Source organism: Triturus cristatus, chromosome 9 (genome assembly GCF_964204655.1).
Source record: "Triturus cristatus chromosome 9, aTriCri1.1, whole genome shotgun sequence".
Classification (NCBI taxonomy): Eukaryota; Metazoa; Chordata; class Amphibia; order Caudata; family Salamandridae; genus Triturus; species Triturus cristatus.
In genome coordinates, this window is record NC_140592.1 from 19464527 (window position 1) to 19485068 (window position 20542).

Genomic DNA, 20542 nt, shown 5'->3' on the forward strand with positions numbered 1-20542 from the left:
TGTGCCTGCACAATCATACTCTGAGAGACCCTTTCTGTGTTGTGCCTGCACAATCATACTCTGAGAGACCCTTTCTGTGTTGTGCCTGCACAATCATACTCTGAGACCCTTTCTGTGTTGTGCCTGCACAATCATACTCTGAGAGACCCTTTCTGTGTTGTGCCTGCACAATCATACTCTGAGACACCCTTTCTGTGTTGTGCCTGCACAATCATACTCTGAGACCCTTCCTGTGTTGTGCCTGCACAATCATACTCTGAGACCCTTCCTGTGTTGTGCCTGCACAATCATACTCTGAGACCCTTTCTGTGTTGTGCCTGCACAATCCTACTCTGAGACCCTTCCTGTGTTGTGCCTGCACAATCATACTCTGAGACCCTTCCTGTGTTGTGCCTGCACAATCATACTCTGAGAGACCCTTTCTGTGTTGTGCCTGCACAATCCTACTCTGAGACCCTTCCTGTGTTGTGCCTGCACAATCATACTCTGAGACCCTTCCTGTGTTGTGCCTGCACAATCATACTCTGAGACCCTTCCTGTGTTGTGCCTGCACAATCATACTCTGAGACCCTTTCTGTGTTGTGCCTGCACAATCCTACTCTGAGACCCTTCCTGTGTTGTGCCTGCACAATCATACTCTGAGACCCTTCCTGTGTTGTGCCTGCACAATCATACTCTGAGACCCTTTCTGTGTTGTGCCTGCACAATCATACTCTGAGACCCTTTCTGTGTTGTGCCTGCACAATCATACTCTGAGAGACCCTTTCTGTGTTGTGCCTGCACAATCATACTCTGAGACACCCTTTCTGTGTTGTGCCTGCACAATCATACTCTGAGACCCTTCCTGTGTTGTGCCTGCACAATCATACTCTGAGACCCTTCCTGTGTTGTGCCTGCACAATCATACTCTGAGACCCTTTCTGTGTTGTGCCTGCACAATCCTACTCTGAGACCCTTCCTGTGTTGTGCCTGCACAATCATACTCTGAGACCCTTCCTGTGTTGTGCCTGCACAATCATACTCTGAGAGACCCTTTCTGTGTTGTGCCTGCACAATCATACTCTGAGACCCTTTCTGTGTTGTGCCTGCACAATCATACTCTGAGACCCTTCCTGTGTTGTGCCTGCACAATCATACTGTGAGAGACCCTTTCTGTGTTGTGCCTGCACAATCATACTCTGAGACCCTTCCTGTGTTGTGCCTGCACAATCCTACTCTGAGAGACCCTTTCTGTGTTGTGCCTGCACAATCATACTCTGAGACCCTTTCTGTGTTGTGCCTGCACAATCATACTCTGAGACCCTTCCTGTGTTGTGCCTGCACAATCACAAACCTTTATTGTGGATATTTTGTGACGAAGCTGAAAATGTGAAAACCCTCCATGTTCTGCGTTGCTTCCAGGTACCAGATGGAGCGACGGTGGCGCTGGTGACTCGTCTGAGCAAACACATCCATCCAGAAAATCATGACTACATCCCTGGAGAGAGTGAGTCACATGTGTTGAGGCAGCAGCTGAGATTCCCTGAGCTTTATAATGTAAGATAGGAGCAGGCCTCGCCTGCAGGCACGTTAGTCACGCAGCTTTCCTAGAAACCTGGTGTCAGGTTGTCATTGGTCCCAGGGCATCCGTTTTATTGCAGGGTCTGGAATTGTGTTAGGAGTGCATAGCGCAGCTTCCAGCCCAGGGGGATTATTACAGTGTGGCACATCATTGCGTTACTAGCCAAAGACGGTGTAACACTGACAAGTCCATTGAAGTGCCCCAGTGTATACGTGGTCCCCTTTAGAGCGAGGAGACAGGCCATCTAATCGCAGACCCCTCAATCAAGATCATGTTCTAATCCTACATTAAATAACTTTTGGTCCCTTGAAGATTTTAAAAAGTTTCTATAAAAGTATTGCCCTCAGTTTAATGTCAGTCTTTCTTCTATTTCTTCTTTTTGTAACCAAAAAGTCTTCAATCTTTCAAATGTCCTTGTGTTTAGTCTTCTGTGCATCTCAGCGCGGTGAACTCGTTCAGCATGATGAGACTTCTCTTAATTTTTAAATGCGACATAAAACTAATTTAGCAGCAAAATAATATAATGTAATAAAATGAACAAATCCATTAAACTTCAGCTAAAATTCCAAAATTCTTTATTAAAGAACTGAAAGAAGTGGAAAAGCATTAGCTTCGGAGGACAGGAGTGATCTGGGGCTGATAGTAAGAATTCATGATATCTTTAAAACCTAGTGGAAGGTGAGGATCTCAGTCGAAAGAGTTGCGAATACAAATAAATTGCATTTTATGAATCAAGTTATAAAAATGACTGGTTTGTGGAAAAGGAGATTTTTCAAGACAAACTCTGCAAGTTTACCAAAATCAACCAACAACTGTGAAGTTGTAACATTTTGTGCACCCTCAATTCAGACCAGATTTGAAAAATCACCAGAGGGCACTCATTTTGTCCCTTTTCGTATTCAAAAGCAAACACAGCAGATCATGCTGTGCTTTTTTTTGTTCACTAGTCGTCTGCGATCTCGCCTTCATTTCCTTTCGGTCAAGGTTGGTGGATCACCTTTCTGATCTTGGAGGAAGACAGCTTGAGGTTGGCGGTGGATATGTTGGTCTCTGGGTAGTTTTTGGAGCCATGTGGTTCTGTCTTTTGCTCGAAGGATGAAAGCCTTGTCGTTGGGCAAAGGAGTGTGACTCTTGGGTGCCCTATGCAAGTGTCAGCCTTAGGGATTTATAGCATTCTGGCATTCTTGGGATAAGTGGTATTTTGTTTCTATGGTCACACGTAAGGTAGTGTAATAAATTACCACTCTATGTAGCACTTGTCACAACCTTGGTGTCTGTCGTAACTTAAATAGTGGTTGCCTTTGCTACCCGGATCCACAGTGCTCCAACTTGTTTGGTTGGTCCAACCGGGATTTTAAGGGGTGACCGCCTGTAATCCCTTCCACAGAGGGAATAATTAAAGCATTTGTACCTGCGTGCATCATAAACATGTCTGCTCCGCAGTCCTTAGAAAAGGTCGTTTGAGCCTAAAATCCCACGTAGGCAGGTAGTCTTTGCACATCTGCCCTTCTGCAGGAATCGTCCATGCTTCGTTGGCCGTGCAAGGGATGTTGGGCGCTAGAATGGAGCAGTCAAAGTCGTCTCTGCTTTTCTGGCCAAATATGGCAGTTTGTGGAAATTTGTTGTCACTCCGATTGCATCACCTAGTGTCTTTCAAAGGAATGCTTGTGATTGGCTAGTCATGCTGCTTTCTACAGTGGTACAGCGGTGATGCGTTGACTAGCATGTCATTGGAGTCTAGGGCATTCTGTCTCCAGTCAGCATCCTTTAGGAACAGGTAATCACACAGCTGCGTCTTTCAATATGAAATAACAGGTGGGGACAACTGCTGTAACGAGGTGTTACAAGCCTGGGTTCATTCACTAAAATAGAAGCAAAGTGTAAGTGACATTGCCCATCTCACCAACCGCCAATGACCTGAGAAGAGGTGATATCAGAAGTCATTCTACCCCATTGATCGATCAATTAATCAATCATTTGTAAAGTGCACAACATACCCACAAGGGTTTCAAGGCGCTTGGGGGGGGGGGGGGGGGGGGGGGGAGCTACTGATCGAACAGCCAGATCTTCAGTAGCCTCCTGAAGGTCAGCAGGTCTTGGGTCTGTCGTAGGCTCAGTGGGGGGGTGTTCCATGACTTGGCGGCGAGGTGGGAGAAGGATAAAACAATTGTGCCTTTTTAAATAATGTGCTATGAAAGTCCTTGCCTCAAACTAGGTAATAAATGGTTATTGGTAACAGACACGTTCTACCAGCAGCTAAGCCAACAGTTCTTGTGTAAATTGGTAAGTGTGAGGGTAGACGTGCTATTGACTGGTTATTACTCGTTTTGGATTGTTTTTAACATTTGAAGACACTTGTGACTGCTATCCAGGTCGCATTGCTGCCAGTCTGATCCCGGTACAGAAGATAATGTGTAAAAGTAGTTCATTGTTTTTCAGAGACGCCAATGTTGGAGGATGCAGATGAGGGTGGCATAAAGCTTTGGCACTTGGCAAAGCCGACCGAAGAGCCAGAGCTTCCAAAACACAGACGGGGAAGTCTTCGGGACCGTGAGCGAGCAAAAGCCATCCCGGAAATATATTTGACACGTCTTCTCTCAATGAAGGTAGGAGCGATGGCTCTTCACTGTCCATGTTTGGCCCCTTCTGATGGGTCCTGAGCCTTCTTTTTTGACCCCACTCTTTTGCTTTTCTCCTCCACAGGGAACCCTGCAGAAGTTCGTCGATGACTTGTTCCAGGTGATTCTCAGCACCAGCCGCCCAGTGCCGCTTGCTGTCAAGTATTTCTTCGACCTCTTGGATGACCAAGCTCTGCACTATGGAATCACGGACCCGGAGACCATCCACATCTGGAAAACAAACAGGTGCGTCTTAAAGTGCAGCATGTCACATGATTCACAATGAGAATTGCGTCCTTAGCCTTTGCCCCGCTTCCTAGGCCCGGTACAACAGATCTCTGCGTAGCCGTAACCTTACTTAGCACAAACCTGCCTTGGTCTGAGCCCTACTTGGTCAAACGCCTGCCTAACCATGTGGCTCCATGGCCGTATTGTTGCCTAGAAACAGCTCTGCTTAGCCAGAGCCCTGCATCCCCAATCCACGAGCAGCCAGATCAGCACAGAGTAAAACTGCTTGGCTTAACATAAAATTCACGGAAAAATTAAGCAAGACGCCTAACTTGTATAAAGCCTTTTTTCATGCACAGACTTTACTTAAATGTTGAAATATTTCTGATCATGATGTATGATACAATACAACGAGGCAAGCGCCATGGGTTCTTCAATGTAAAAATCAGAGTTCAGGCATCGATGCTCAGGAATAGAAGTACAAAGTTTGTACTTTGTTAAAAAAAGAAGTCATTCCCAGGCAAAGACTTCTGATGTTACTTTTTAGGGTATTCAAATATTTTGACAGTAGTTGGTTCTTGTTCAAAATTGTCCTTTCCGCTCATATGTTGGAGTTACTCAAAAATCTAGATCTACAATCCCAAATTATTTCTCTTGGGTTCTTTCTGCTTCTTTTTTGCTTAATTCATTAATTAAATTGGCTTCTGAAGGTATTCACATGGGAATGGTTTCAATTTGCGTCAGGCAGCACGTGTTTCACCCCATGTGGATGGTCAGCCTGGAGCTTTTTCAAGGCTGCAAATGTGGTCAGCTCCTTTATATATGTTTCTTATATTGTTAATAATGGGGAAGGTTGAGCATACGTGAAAACAATGCACACTGCATGGGAAAGAACATAAAGGAGTGAACACAGACCGTACTATTCACAAAGGTAACTGTTATAATTCCCTTAAGTTCTTTATCTCCCTCATAACTTACACTTCTGAGTAGGTTACACATGCATGTTTACTCTTAAACGTTTGAGTAACTTTGCTACTTTTGGCTAGTCACTATATACAAGTGTAAAGTTACTCAAAAGTGTAGGCTTGCATGTCTTCACCCCCTGAAACAGTGCAACAGAGAGTGAAACCAAATCTTCAAGTGTAAGTTACTACTGCCAGAAAGGAGGTGCATTAGTAATTCCAGCACAACACATTGCCAACCATTGATACTGCAACACCCTTCCATAGAAAACAGTGGTGGCAGGCACTTGAAATTGAACCCCATGCGAAATAATGTTCAATTAAATTAATTATTTTAACTGTGTGTGTGTGTGTGTTTGTGTAGGATTAAAACGTAGACCTACTTACAAAATATTTTATTATTAAACAAATAACCTTATGTTAGTAAAAATAAACAAAATTTCTTTTTTAGACATTTAAATTAATTTAAATAATTCTATACATAACATTTTGTATGTTAATAATTCCTAAATAAATATAAATTTTGTAATGCAAGGGATTTAATAATGACTAAGAATTGTGTTAATTGAATAGGTTTCAATTAATCAAACATATAATCCAAAAATAAGTTCATAGTTCTGTGGCATTTTATGTTTTACAATTAAAATAAATATATAACTATATTTTACATAAATATTTGAAGTAAAAATATTTTCTTGAATAATTCATGTTTAATACACTTTTGTACTTTTCCCTATTCTTTACCATAGGGAGATTTCTGCCCCAGTGGCGGCAATCTCTATCTGGTAAACTATTAGGAAAAGTTCAAAAAAAGTTAAGTAATGCTTTCGTTTTTTTTATTTTGATTGACATTTGAAATGAATATATAACATTACATAACTTTTTGACATAAAAATATTGGTACTCATTTTTTTTATATTTAATAAACTTTGATTCCCTATACCTTACCCTAGAGGGAGTTCTTCCCTGTGGTAGTTAACCCAATGGTAATTTATAGGAAAAAGTAAAAAAGTTTATTAAACTTTAACAAAATACAAATATTTTCGTGTTAAATATTAATGTGAAATAATTGAGGTGAGACATTTTGCATTTGGTCTGATATTAGGGGCGGTGAGGGTTTTCTCGCAGCATCGATGTGCCATTTTAAAGTTCTTAATGTTGAAGAGAGGTTAAATATACATCACTTTTTTCAAGCATGTTCTGGAAGCGAGCACAATGATCTACGAAATGTTGCCATACTGGTTGCTCGACATGCGTTTGGCACTTGCCGTACCCATCCACACCCCTCAAGCTGCTCCCTAAATTTAACCCCCCCATGTTTCATATCCACAGCCTCCCCCTCCGCTTCTGGATCAATATCATCAAAAACCCTCAGTTCATTTTTGATGTTCAGGCTTCCGACAACGTGGACGCGGTGCTCTCGGTTATCGCTCAGACATTCATGGACTCCTGCACACTCGCGGACCACAAACTGGGACGGGTAAGCGTGCATGCACTGACTTGCGTTTGCAGTTTACTGTAGATCCGATTGGGTAGTGGACGACAGTAGACACACCGTTCTTCATTCCCACCTTTCTACTCCTGCTTCCAGGTTTTCTCACTGAGCTGTTTTAATATCAAAGTTATCTCAAAGAATATCTATCCAAAAGCATTTCAGAATCCGATATTCCTATTGAAAGCACACGTCACATATCTCTCTCTCTCTCTCTCTCTCTCTCTCTCTCTCTCTCTCTCTCTCTCTCTCTCTCTCTCTCTCTCTCTCTCTCTCTCTCTCTCTCTCTCTCTCTCTCTCTCTCTCTCTCTCTCTTTCTCTCTCTCTTTCTCTCTCTCTCTCTCTCTCTCTTTCTCTCTCTCTTTCTCTCTCTCTCTCTCTCTCTCTTTCTCTTTCTCTCTCTCTTTCTCTCTCTCTCTCTCTCTCTTTCTCTCTCTTTCTCTCTCTCTCTCTCTCTCTCTCTTTCTCTCTCTCTCTCTTTCCCTTCCCTTCTTCTCCCCCCCCCACGTTTGAGAAAGCAGTCACAAGACCGTGTGAGGGGCTTGCTGTGGTAGGCATACAGAGAACAGCCTGAAGTCGTAGGCAATGCGAAAAGTTCATGCAGTGGCCAGTGTGGGAACCTGGCACTGGTGGGCAGGGAGAAGCCACAAGGTTGTGCCATGTGAGGCATGGGTGTTGGTTGGCAGTTGGGTTGCATTGCACTTAGGGGCTAGTAGAGAAGCTTCTGGTGGGCAGTGTGAGAAGGGGCATTTGGCTCCGGGGGGGGGTTGCACTGGGCTGTGTAAGAAGTTTGTACTGGTCAGTTTGAGAGCATGGTACATATGGGCTAGTAGAGAAGCCTCACTGGTGGCCATTGTGAGAATCACCACTGGGTTTGTAAGAAGCTTATGTTGGCAGCCAGTGTGACAACTTTGCACTGGTGGGACTTATTTGGAGGTGGCATTGGTTGTTCGCTTCTGTGCACTGCACATGTGGGCTGGTAGAGAAGCTTGCACTGGTGGGTGGTATGAGGGGGTGGGTGCTGAGCTGTGTGCAAGGGTAGGCATTGGTCTGTGTAAGAGGCTCACACTGACTGAAAGTGTGAGGAGAGCTTGCAGTGGTGGGCAGAGTGGGATGGTGGGTACTGGCTATAAGGGAAGTTTGCACTTGTCAGTGTGAGCCCACTACACTTCTGGGCTGGTGACAAGCTTGCAGCAGGTGGCAAGCTGTGCTTTGTGAAGCTCTTGAGAAGAGTTTGCAGTGGTGGGCAGTGTGAGAGGGTGGGCACTGGAATGTGTTTAGAAGCTTGCTCTTGTCAGTGTGAGAGACTTGCACTTACTGACATCCAGAAAAGATATCTATGGTGGGCAATGTGAGTGTGTGAGAACTGGGCTGTGAGAGGCTTGCACAGGTTGGAAGCGCGAGAAGACCTTGCAGTGGTGGGTAGTGTGAGAGGGTGAGCACTGGATTGTGTTTAGATGCTCGCTCTTGTCACTGCAAGAGTATTGCATTTACTGACATCCAGAAAAGCTTGGCAATGTCAGCACGTGGGAATTGGGCTTTCTGAGGGGCTTACACCGGTCGGAAGTGCGAGGAGAAATTGCAGTGAGGTGCAGTGAGAGAGTTGGCGCTGGACTGTGAGGAGTATGCACTTGTGAATTTGAGGGCATTACCCTTATGGGATGGTCGAAGCTTGCAGTGGTGGGTAGTGTGAAAGCGGGCACTGGACTTTGTGAAAAACTCATACTGATGGGTAATGTGATGAGGTGGGCCTTAGGCTGTGAGAAACTGTGCAGTGGGCTATGTAAAAGGGTGATGGGGGTGTAGTCAGGCTGGCAGTGGTGGGCAGTGTGAGGGTGTGAAGTGGGCAATGTAAGAGATTCCCATTGGTGATGGGGGTGTAGTCAAGCTGGCAGTGTGTGGGTGTGCAGTGGGTTATGTAAGAGGTTCTTACTGGTGATGGGGTATAGTCAAGCTGGCAGTTGTGGGCAGTGTGAGGGTGTGCAGTGGGCTATGTAAGAGGTTCTTACTGGTAATGGGGGTGTAGTCAAGCTGGCAGTGGTGGGCAGTGTGAGGGTGTGCAGTGGGCATTGTAAGAGGTTCTCACTGGTTATGGGGGTGTAGTCCAGCTGGCAGTGGTGGGCAATGTAGCACCAGGAAACCTGTCAGATGTCCTCATGAATGTCATTTAGGGGTTGCAGCTGCGACCTCTGGCTTGGCCCTTGCTACTCCTGGCCCATTCCTTGCGACCCCTGGCCTGCGCGAGGAGTAAAAGGAAACAAGGCTGTCAGCGCTGTTAGCTCTGTGTCCCCTCCGCCCCTCCCCCTGGAGGTCAGAGAGGCGTCACCCGCTCAAGGTGAGCAGCAACGTATCTTTGTTTACCTGGAGGAAGCTGTGGGTCGTTAAAAAACAGAAAGGTGCCCGGAGAGGCCCCAGCCATGAACTCCTTCTGCGTTTCATGTGAACTGAAGAAAGCGAGATTCCCCGGCTACGGTGGGAGGACTTCCAGCCCCTTTTGATACATTCTAGAACATTTCTGACCTGACAAGCACAAGCACTCCGCCTTCCTGCACTGAACACCGGAAACTATGTCATTGATTTCTGTTTTTTTTTAGGATTACAACTATGAAGAGGTTCCAAATTGACATGCATGTTTCCAATGCTGTAATGAAACTTTAAGGGCCCCCCTGCAAGGTCCATGGATGGGGCCCCGCTCCATATTTAATCAGGAGCTTTCATGCCAGGCTACTGTGCCGAGGGGGCCCCCTGCAGCTCAGGGGCTCCCTGCAGCTCCGGGGCCAATCGCACCTCAAGGGCTGCGCGTCCTGTGTTAGCGCGCCACTGCATTTTTTAAGACCCTGCGGTCACTGCAGTCTAAAGCGATAACCCACTGAGCTATCAGAAAATAAAATGTTCCCCTCTGTAATCAATAACAGAACTACAAATACAAGACGGGTGATACCGCTTCCTACCCGGACCAGACTCTGGTCTGTGGTGGAATCTCTAGAGTCAAAACCACGGCTGTTCGGTAGCAGACCCTGGTAGGGCTGCAAGTCTCTGCCGTCAGGCAGAGAGTTTGTACGGGAAGGGAAACTTTCCCGTCCAAAACCGATGTTTTCATACTTTGCCCTCCTTGTAAGCGTGCAGAGCAGCACTCGGGCAGAGTTGGAAAGGGGTGGAGATTTTTACAATTGCTTCGCTGTTATAGCTGTCTCAAGGAGGCATCATTTATTTTTCCCAAATCTTTGTCTACAAATGCTAGTAGATGGGGGTTTGCATAAAAACGTTTGGGTGGTTGTATGGGAATGCCCATGTACAACCTATAATATGCCCCTTTGACGTTAAGCAGCGCATTGCGCTACTAAGTCCTATTTTGGGCAACATTCCACCGCAATTTATGATTTGTGTTGAAATATACATCCCACCACAAATTTTGCAGTAGGTTTGTGTCTCTTTTGTGACCAACCCAGGTGCAAAGTGTTAGTAATTCTGGGTCAGAGGTGTTCTAATTCAGGGTTGAAGTGCACGGTGTGCACTGTGCGAGTCCCAGTGCTGCGGTACAGCGTGCGAGTCCCAGTGCTGCGGTACAGCGCGTGCTGTAGGAGGGCTGGCTGTTGGGACCTATGTAAGACTTCTTATTCCGTTCCTGAGGCAATCAGTGCTAACTGGGCAGTTAATACTGATTAATGCTTACCTCTTGTCTAGGGGCCAGAATTAGAATTTGACAGATGGCATACTCCATCACAAACGAGACGGTTATCCCGTCCGCCGTTATACAAGTGCATCGTATCCTGTGGCACTTGAAATAGGGTCGGTATGAAATCACTCCCATCTGTGACGGAGGATCCCAGCTGCCAAACTCTAAGCCAGGCCCAAGGGGTCTTGTTGAATATTGTATTTCACAATACGTGCCGAGTATTCCTAAATGGCTATATGGTGGGGTCGAGCATTTAAAGTTTAGTCTAAAAGGGAGCGTTTCCACCTTTCCAAGAGGAGAATACTGGCCCTATGTTCACGTTTTTAGGAGTCTGCAAGGCACGAATAGAATACTCAAATACTGTCTTTAAGTGATTTTTATTCTTATTTTTGGACCTGCTTGGGCATTAAAATACTGTTCATGGCAGTAAAAAAAAAGAACTAGTATTTCAAATTTACAATATGATGATGAAAAGGACAACATCAGCATTGAATAAACAAAACATATGTCTATGAGACAATAATCCAATACATTTTGAAACAAAACCATTTTTATGATCCAATCATAACGAACAGAAGGATTACACATGGCATCAATGTAAGAATAACATTGAAAATTAGAATACATTCATGTATGCAAACTTCAAAAGTAACAACGAAGTTAGACGTCAATTCATGAAGGAGTGCCCAATGCATTTCGGGATGGAAAACATCCCTTCTTCAGGGGCTGCTGTGAAGAAAGGAAAATTCATTGTGACAAACAACAATGTTGAGACATCTTTATTAAATGAGAAAACTGGTACAAGATGCATCGTGGGTGGGGCAACGGAGAAGGACGATTGGTCCGTTTCAAACCAAAGCAATTCAACGTGCACAGTGCATGGAAATCATTTTGAATAGAACCGCAGATTAAACACACGCGTGAAAAGCAAAAATTCACGAACTGATGGAAAATGCAATGGTGGTCACGTGAATGAAAAAGTGACAACAATGGCTGAAAGAGGGTGTTGCGTGAAAATCCGCGTGAGAATGCCAAACGTGAGATGACAATGATAGTGCATGCGAGATTACGTGCAAACACAGAAGAATGACTCACAGGAAACTAAATAAACTCTTACTGCGAATGAAAAGATGAAGGAAACCATTCCTTAAAACTGAAGGCCGCAGTAACAGTCCGATAAGTCAGAGGCTTCAAAATAGAAACTCTAAAACACAGAAGACGAACAATTGACAACCAGAAGGGGGGTGGAAAAAGACTGCGGAAAGTAAGTAGAGAGTGTCACAGAAAACTTACTGGGTGGAATCTCCAGAGATTACTGTTCAGGAAGTTGTGTGACACTGTGAACCAGCGTGGCAAGAAATGCCACTGCACTGAGAAAATAAAGGGAGTGTAAGAAAAGAAATACGAGGAAAATGAAATGCAATGAGCTTGTCACCAAAGTCTGCATGCTGGAAAGAAATAATAGGTAAATACCTGGACAGGAGGAACGCACGTAGTTCAAACGTGGAAAAGGAAGCTGGAACAAAGGTGAAAAAAGAAAAACAAGCGGTTGCCAGCGTGTTTGCAAAAAATAATCGGACGAAATAACTGGAGAAACAGAAATGAACTTACCGACGAGGCGTTGTGAAGGAAAGAGTAACCGTAGCCACTGCAAGCCAGAGCGAAGAAAAGCAACCGCAAACGTGTGAGCTGGTAAATAAAGCGTAAAGCACGGAATCACGTGAGCGCCCTGAGTGAGCATAGAAAATGAAAAAGGACTACGCAAAAAGGGAAGCACCATCTTATAAATGAAACCGAAGTGAACGCTGTGCTCAGAATGTTGTGAAAAAAGCAAGAATGCAAAAAGCAACTGAAAAGTGAGACGTAATGGGAATCATTATCGAATTGAAAACAGAGGGGAAACAGTAATGACAAAAATGTGCTGAAACTGATGGCAGAAAAACATGTGCAGGGGGAAAGAATCGAGAACAAACTGGAAAGAAATAAGTGGACAAGGGGTCAGACTGGGAGAGGAACAGAAAAATGCACTAAAGAGAAACTAAAATACACATGTTGGAAGAGATGATAAAAGGGAAAATAAAAATTGATGGAGGTCTGAAATCGTAATCAATATGCAGAAAAGAAGACAGAGATTGAAAAAAGAAGACAGGGATTGAGAAATTAATGCACATAAGACAACGGAAAACATAGAGCAGAGAAAGGCTAAATAATATACTGATTGAAGTAAAGTGACTAGTAAAAAGACAGGAATTGTTGAATTGCTGAGAATGAAACAGGCTTACAATCTGGATGGAATAGCAAAGAATGGAACAAGCTGAAGATCTGAGTAATTACAAAAACATTGCATTTCCAATTTGTCATTGAGCCCATGGGGTAATAGAGTCTGCAAGAACTTGGTCCACCAAACTTCTCTCTGCGCTAGTAGCCTCTCAGTGTTGGCTGGCGTTTTCAAAGGCATGATTTCAAGAATGGTGTATCTCAGTTGTGCAATGGTGTGATGGTGTTCTAACCAATGTGTTACGAGGTGGGATTTGAGGCTTTTAGTGCGAATTGAGCTTTTGTGTTCAGAGATCCTGACTTTCACTTTGCGCGAGGTTTTACCAACATACAATAGACCACAGGGGCATTTAATGGTGTAGATGACATTGGTACTGTCACAAGTACCGGTGTATCTGAGGTTGATGGTTTTATCTGAATGTGGGTGATGGATAGAATTGCCGGTGATGGCATTGTGACAATTGACGCAGTTATGACATCTTTGCATGCCTTTGAACTGGTCTGGATTAGCTTTAGTAGTGGATGACAGCATGTCTTTGATATTTTTGCTGCGAGTGTACGCAAATAATGGATCTGTGGAAAACAGACCATTGAAATCCGGTTCATGTTTTAAAATATCCCATCTGTTTTTGATAATTTGACGAATACGTCGAGAACTGGTGGAGAATGTCGATACAAAAACATGACGGTTTTGAACATTTTTAGCTGAAGGAGATAGAACTTCTGTACGTGTTGTGGTGAGAGTTCTGGATATAGCAGACTCGAGGACAGTCTGGGGGTAACCCCGCTCTTTGAATTTCGCAACTTGTGTTTGGAGTGCTGAATCTAGATGTTGGCAATCAGAGAGAATTCTCTTGATCCTGATAAGCTGTGAATACGGCAAATTTCGAATAAGAGAAGGTGAATGGAAGCTGGAATACAACAAGAGGTTGTTTCTGTCAGTCGGTTTGGAGTAAACTGACGTTGACAAAGTGTTAGAATTTTCAGTTATAAGTACATCCAAGAACGACAAGTTTTCAGAACTGATGTTATGTGTGAACTGGATGCGTGGATTTTTGAGGTTTAATTCACCAATTTGTTTGACCAATGAGATTTCAGAGCTCTTCCAGATCAAAAAAATGTCATCAATAAATCTCACGTAGAATACTAGATTGTCACTCCATGAGGCGTTGGAAAAGATGTAGTCGTGTTCGAACTTGGCCATGAACGCATTCGCGTAGGCAGGTGCACCGGAAAAACCCATTGAGGTACCACTTATCTGAAGGTAGAAGTCATCTTTCCATTGTAGGTAACTGTGTTGGAGGCAAAAAGTGAGGAGCTCCAAGACAAAAACTTTTTCTGTGGCAATTTCCGGTAGTTGGAGTAAGGCCCATTCACTGGCTTCAATGCCTTCAGTCAATGGAATCGATGTATATAAAGATGTAACATCAATAGTTCAAAGTAACCCTGTTTCTGAAAAATTGTTGTTAACCTCGCTGCGGAGGGTTAAAAAAATGAGTAGTGTCCTTGATGAAACTTTTCCACGTCTGTACAAATTTTTGGAGGAAATGATCAACAAATTGACCCGCAGGCATGAAAATGGAGTCACACCCAGAGACAATAGGTCTAAATGGCGGGTTTTGAAGATTTTTGTGAATTTTCGAGAGCATATAAAGTTTAGGTCGTCTGGGATGAGACACAGTAAGGAAACTCCGGATTTTTTGGGTAATCCAAGCCATTTCTTCCGCATGGATCGCACATTCTATGAACAGAAAGTCAGCCTTCATCTTCAAGACACCACCACTTATATAAAACTTGACCAAGATCCCACCATTCTATTTCAAAACACTTTGGCTCAAATTCTTGATCATTCACGTGACCACCATTGCATTTTCCATCAGTTCGTGAGTTTTTGCTTTTCACGCGTGTGTTTAATCTGCGGTTCTATTCAAAATGATTTCCATGCACTGTGCACGTTGAATTGCTTTGGTTTGAAACGGACCAATCGTCCTTCTCCGTTGCCCCACCCACGATGCATCTTGTACCAGTTTTCTCATTTAATAAAGATGTCTCAACATTGTTGTTTGTCACAATGAATTTTCCTTTCTTCACAGCAGCCCCTGAAGAAGGGATGTTTTCCATCCCGAAATGCATTGGGCACTCCTTCATGAATTGACGTCTAACTTCGTTGTTACTTTTGAAGTTTGCATACATGAATGTATTCTAATTTTCAATGTTATTCTTACATTGATGCCATGTGTAATCCTTCTGTTCGTTATGATTGGATCATAAAAAATGGTTTTGTTTAAAAAATTCTTGGATTATTGTCTCATAGACATATGTTTTGTTTATTCAATGCTGATGTTGTCCTTTTCATCATCATATTGTAAATTTGAAATACTAGTTCTCTTCAGACTTTCAGCTGTGCACTCAGTACACTGGTGACAGTACACCAGCAGTTTACATGTCATTATGCGAGGTGGGCTTCCTCGTCTCTGAGTTGCACGCCTCACTGCCTCTAATTGTTCAAATTGCTATCTGCTTATCACACAGTAGGTGTGCGCTAACTTATACAAATACGGTAAAAAAAAAAGAGTCAGCTGGCAACCCTACTAGGAGGACTTGGAAATGGCACTCGGTAAAAGGTACTATCCAGCCAGGGCTACATAGCGGACGTCTTTATACAGTACCTTATAGACAAGCGGAAATAAATATGGACCACTTGACTCCAGATGTGGAATACGAACCCAAACAATCTAATAGTGCTTATGCAGCGAGGCGCTACAGTTCCAAATACCATGGACATTTACGCACAAAGGCACTTCACGGAGGAACGATTTTGGCCCTCATGGTTCAAGCTGTTTGCACACGAGTCAGACTCAGTGAGGTCAATGCCATGAGTATCATTCACTTAGCGGGTACAGTTACAAGCTTTTTAATTTCTGAAACAATCGCTTTACTGCTTTGGTAATCAATTTTCTTATGAATGTGCCACAGCTGTAAGCACAGTATTATATATATATGACCGAGGAGATGCTGTTCTCCGAAAAGCTTTGGGTTCGATGTCATTTTTGTGTTGCATTTTTTCAATAAACCGCAATTGGAATAATGCTATGAGGAGACCTGTGGATACTTTTTGGGGCGTGATGTGGCACCAAAGACTGTGTTTGGATATGTATAATACACAAACACTCCAAAGCATATAGCAGTTCCCTAGTTAATGTACGGGTGTTAAATAAACACCCATAGATGTTATCATTGTTAGTACCTTTATTGCTATTTTATTAATATTCAACGTATTGTATATTTTTTTAACACAACACTAGTGTTGGCCCTTTCTGTGATGGTATCCGGGTCAAAGGTCATGTGACGTCATTTGCTTTGATGGTGTGGTCAAAGAGTGTGTGATGTCACTTCCGCTACCGCAGGCATTTTGGTGAATTGGCGTCTATGGATGTCCTCCAGATTCGGAGGGGACTGCATAATATCTGTAGTAGTAGGTCCTTGACGCAACCGTACCTAAGGCAGACCCGTCTCCCTCCCTCCCTAGAGCTGATGGTAGTGATAGATGTGTCCCTGCTGAGTTGTGAAGGTCATCTGAGAGAGGTGGAGTTCAGAGGGCTCTGGCGAAAGCCCCACATGAGTCTTTTGGCACTGTGAGCCATCCATCTGGTGTTGAAGGCCATCCTTTAAGAGAAGGCTGGGGCAGGTTCTCATGGTCAATGCCGCCGCCATGTGGTAACACAACAGACAAAGCAGAGAGCTGTCCTGGGTCTCGTGCCAAGAATCAGTACATCTCTGGAGATGACTGAAGCATCGGAGCATCTACCTGACCGCGAAGCACCTGGTGGGAGCGTTAAATGCCAGGGCAGATGAGCTCAGCTGGCGACATCTGGCGGATCACGAATGGCGAATGCATTCCCATACGGTCTCATTAAACTTTGAGTGCGCATACATCACAAATAGTGCCATCTCTCACATCCTCCCGCACCTTCTCTACAATGCTACAAATACATTATCTCTCAAAAATCCATAATAGCCTTTTCCTCCATTGCTTGCCTCAGTTTCCTGTGCTGCAAACATAAGTTTGGCCCTGGACGGCCATCTTAGAACAAGTATTTCCAGTTTACCCAGGTCAATAATTTATTCCTAAAATGTTGAACAGTGTTGTCGATCAGTAATTCTACTTCTCTTCCTTGACTTACCTGGTCATAAACCAAAAATACAATCCAGGCCTTTCTCTCTCAGTATTTGGATTCCTTCTTCTTGGTTAAGTCGAAGCATTTCCGATTTAGCATATTCTAAAAAGCAAAAACCATAGATGGCAAGCGATTAAAGACAGACTGTCAGATGAATTTACATGCTGCCCTCTTCTGTCCACATCTCCTTTGATTGCCGCTTTTGGTTCGCTCTTCAAGCTGGATCACTGTCAATCAATCAGGGTTGGTAAAGCGCAACTACTCCCCTGTGAGGGGCACAGCAGAGGCGCCAGGGTTCTCAATGCCCTTGGGTCACTTTCAAGGGCATTGAAACATTTCATCCTGTTCTTGCAGGACTGAGCTCATGTACTCAAGGGCAGCGACGCTGCGCAAGGAACAGCCCTTGGCAGTGGCGGCTTCTCCGTTAAGGCGGAGGAGCATCACCCCACTGCTTTACGAGCAGTGCAGCTGAAAAATCAAATGATAATAACCTTGTTATTATCAATTAATTTTTCACTACAGGCTGGGACTGGGTTAAGGCCGGGCAGGGGTTATGGGGGAGGAGTGCTTTGCCCACTCCAAGTGAGCATGACTGCTGGGCCGGTCATCTTGGGCTGGCCAAGCAGGCATGCCCACTTTGCATCTTCTCCACCAGGCTTTACGCAGCCTGGTGAGGAACATGCAAAGTCTGAGCGCCGAACCATGGCATCCAGACCAATCACAACTCTGCATTGAAGTGTTGTGATTGGCTTAGAGGAGGGAGCCTCTCTGCTTCCTGCTTCCTTCCGCTGCTGAAGCAGAGGAGAAGGTGGCTCAAGGGCCGAAGGGGAGGGACGGCCGGCTGGCAGCAAAAGGTAAGTGGATTTTTTTTTAAATGTTGCCTCTCCGCTCCCCCTGCCCCCCTTTTGAAAGAGTATTTCTTAGGTGCACTCTGAAATCTCTCCTCTGCAGACCCATATTGTAATCCCTTGGTTTAGGAGTACTCTTCCAATGTCTAGGGACCCCCAGGGGTAGTGGGCTCTTTGGAAATGTTGGTAATCAATCAGTGACCTAGAGACAAATCAGTGCATGGTTCAGAGTCGTGGCGCAGTGTAGGGTGATCCGTGTGGAAGCAAAGATAGCTTTGAGGTCTAACCAGAGGGGGTTGTGTGAATGGTAGGTGTGGACGTGGGCAATGTACACAGGCTGGGAGTCACCAACCTCCCTTCTGACTGTATACCGGTGTACTCCACACCAGAGGGATATTGTGTCACCGTTTGTTTCCCCAAAACACAATCCGCTCTGATGTTATTATTCCTGAAGTGTATATGAATCTTTATTTTTCAGGATTCTCCTATCAACAAGCTGCTTTATGCCAGAGACATCCCACGGTACAAGCAGATGGTGGAAAGGTAAGGTCTGGAGCACATCGCGGCACAGAGGTGCAGCAAGTCTTGTGTCTCAGCAATGGCATAACCATGTGATGCAATTTTTGCAGGTACTATGCAGACATTCGACAGACCATCTCCGCAAGTGACCAAGACATGAACTCTGCATTAGCTGAGCTGTCCAGGGTATGTAAACTCTTCACTTACAGCTGTGGGCACTGCCACAGGTTTCAACCTGGTCTCCCATAACTCATGCCAACACTGTGTCGGGAACCTTTTGTCCGGTGATTCACCCCTTTCCTCATGCATCGATAGCATCAGTGTTCACGATCGGTGCAACAGATACATTTTTACAAAAGTGCCACAGTTGAGACACAAAGTATGCACAGCTTATGTAAAACTAAAAATAAATCGTCTGAATAATATGCAGTGTCTGAGGGCAACCTTCGGCAGTTTACGCCTGCGCTACATTTTTGTGCGTAATTGGGCACACTGTCCCAGTGTAGGCTGGATGCAGAGTTAAGGGGATTCTGCGGTGCAAACCGAGACAGTTTGCCCAATATTTTGCTTGGGCCCTGGAGTTCTGTTGTTTTCTATATATGGTATGGGATTCTTTTTATGCCCAGGCATGCATACAGCACAGTTGTGTCACGCAAACAACACGGAGTGCGGCTGAGACCAGGCAGAGATTGATGTCAATATGCATGCATGGAAGTGAGAGTAAGACACAGAAATCTAACAAAACCCTCTGTTTTTATTCTTACAGAATTACTCAGGTGAACTGAACTACCTTGTAGCGCTTCACGAGCTGTACAAGTATATCAATAAGTATTATGACCAGGTAAGTGGGTGAGCACTACAGCGATTCATAGCCAAGGGTGTCCTTGGGGCTAAGAAGGTCTCTGCTAAACACAGATCAATTCAAGAAAAACGTGCGAGTCAGGGTGGGGAGAGCCATGGAAGGGACAGCAGATTCAGAGCTAAGCGTTCCCATAGGGGGGGGGGGGGGGCTAGGGGGGCTAGGGGGCTAGGAAGGTCTCTGCTAAACACAGATCAGTAGAAGAAAGGCATGTAAGTCAGGGGGTGGGGAGCCATGTAAGGGACAGCGGATTCATAGCTAAGGGTTCCCATGGGGGGGGGCTAGGAAGGTCTCTGCTAAACACAGATCAATTCAAGAAAAACGTGCAAGTAAGGGTGGGGAGCCATGGAAGGGGGGACAGCGGATTCATCTTTGATGGCACCGACTTTCTGTGGTTTCCCACCTCTTTATGGTCATAAACATCTGGTTTGGAATTAAACTCTTTCTACCACAGATGTTAAAAAAAATGACTAACAGGCCAATAGCTCTGTCGATCAAAAGGTAAGGGGGTTAAAAAAAATAAAGGAATTTTAGTAAAGAGCCTTAAACCGCAATAGATATGCACAACCTTGATTTTAAATGTGCATGTTTTCTTATAAGAGCGTATTTTATCATCTGAGTGTGTTTATATCCCTGAAACCTGTCAGTCGTTCAGGCACAAGTGCCTATTTATCTGTTATATAAATGTAGAAATATACTCATTTCAGATTCATTTTTTCACAAAACCCAAAATAAATATGTATAAATACAGATAAAATCAGCAAAAAATAAATACGAATATATACAGACGGAAATGTCCAAAAAAATAAATAGCATAAAACCGAGAGCCCTAATTGTGACCAACGAGAAGTTGAAAGGGCTCTCAAGCATATGGACTGTAAACCAGGGGTCGGCACCGACCGCAGATGTTCCGTTTAACCCCTTCGCCGCGGCAGGAATTCCGCCGCGGCGCTGGGGGGGTTTGGGGGCAGTTGCGGTGCCGCTGTGCTCGTGACGGAACCACTCCGTCACGAGTGAGCTGAGCTCATGACGGAGTGGTTCCGTCACGACTGCGCCCACTGCGCTAATCGCCCGCACAGGCGGGGAATTAGCACCGCGTGGGCGGAGCGGCCACCAACGGCCGCAGCATGACGGAACCACTCCGTCATGAGCACAGCGCACCCGTGGCTCATGACGGAGTGGTTCCGTCATGAGCACGGAAAGGGTTAACAGAACGCCCTGAGAACCTCTGGTCGAAGTGCGCTGACTTCAGTACTGATTGCTTAATTAATAAATATGAAGGGGTTAGAAGATACATCAGTAATGAAGCCTCTCTTATGGTTTC

At 44.6% G+C, this 20542-nt stretch overlaps 1 protein-coding gene across 1 annotated transcript in view; it reads left to right on the forward strand.

Annotated features, from left to right (window-relative positions):
* Positions 1 to 20542, forward strand: part of PLXNB1 (plexin B1) — a 469341-nt gene that overhangs the window by 444937 nt on the left and 3862 nt on the right. Inside the window, exons 31-37 of the mRNA XM_085624251.1 lie at positions 1402 to 1486; positions 4001 to 4167; positions 4265 to 4425; positions 6702 to 6849; positions 18319 to 18383; positions 18470 to 18545; positions 19126 to 19200. Of these exons, the coding sequence (XP_085480377.1) occupies positions 1402 to 1486; positions 4001 to 4167; positions 4265 to 4425; positions 6702 to 6849; positions 18319 to 18383; positions 18470 to 18545; positions 19126 to 19200 (777 nt within the window). The remainder of the gene's footprint in view (positions 1 to 1401; positions 1487 to 4000; positions 4168 to 4264; positions 4426 to 6701; positions 6850 to 18318; positions 18384 to 18469; positions 18546 to 19125; positions 19201 to 20542) is intronic.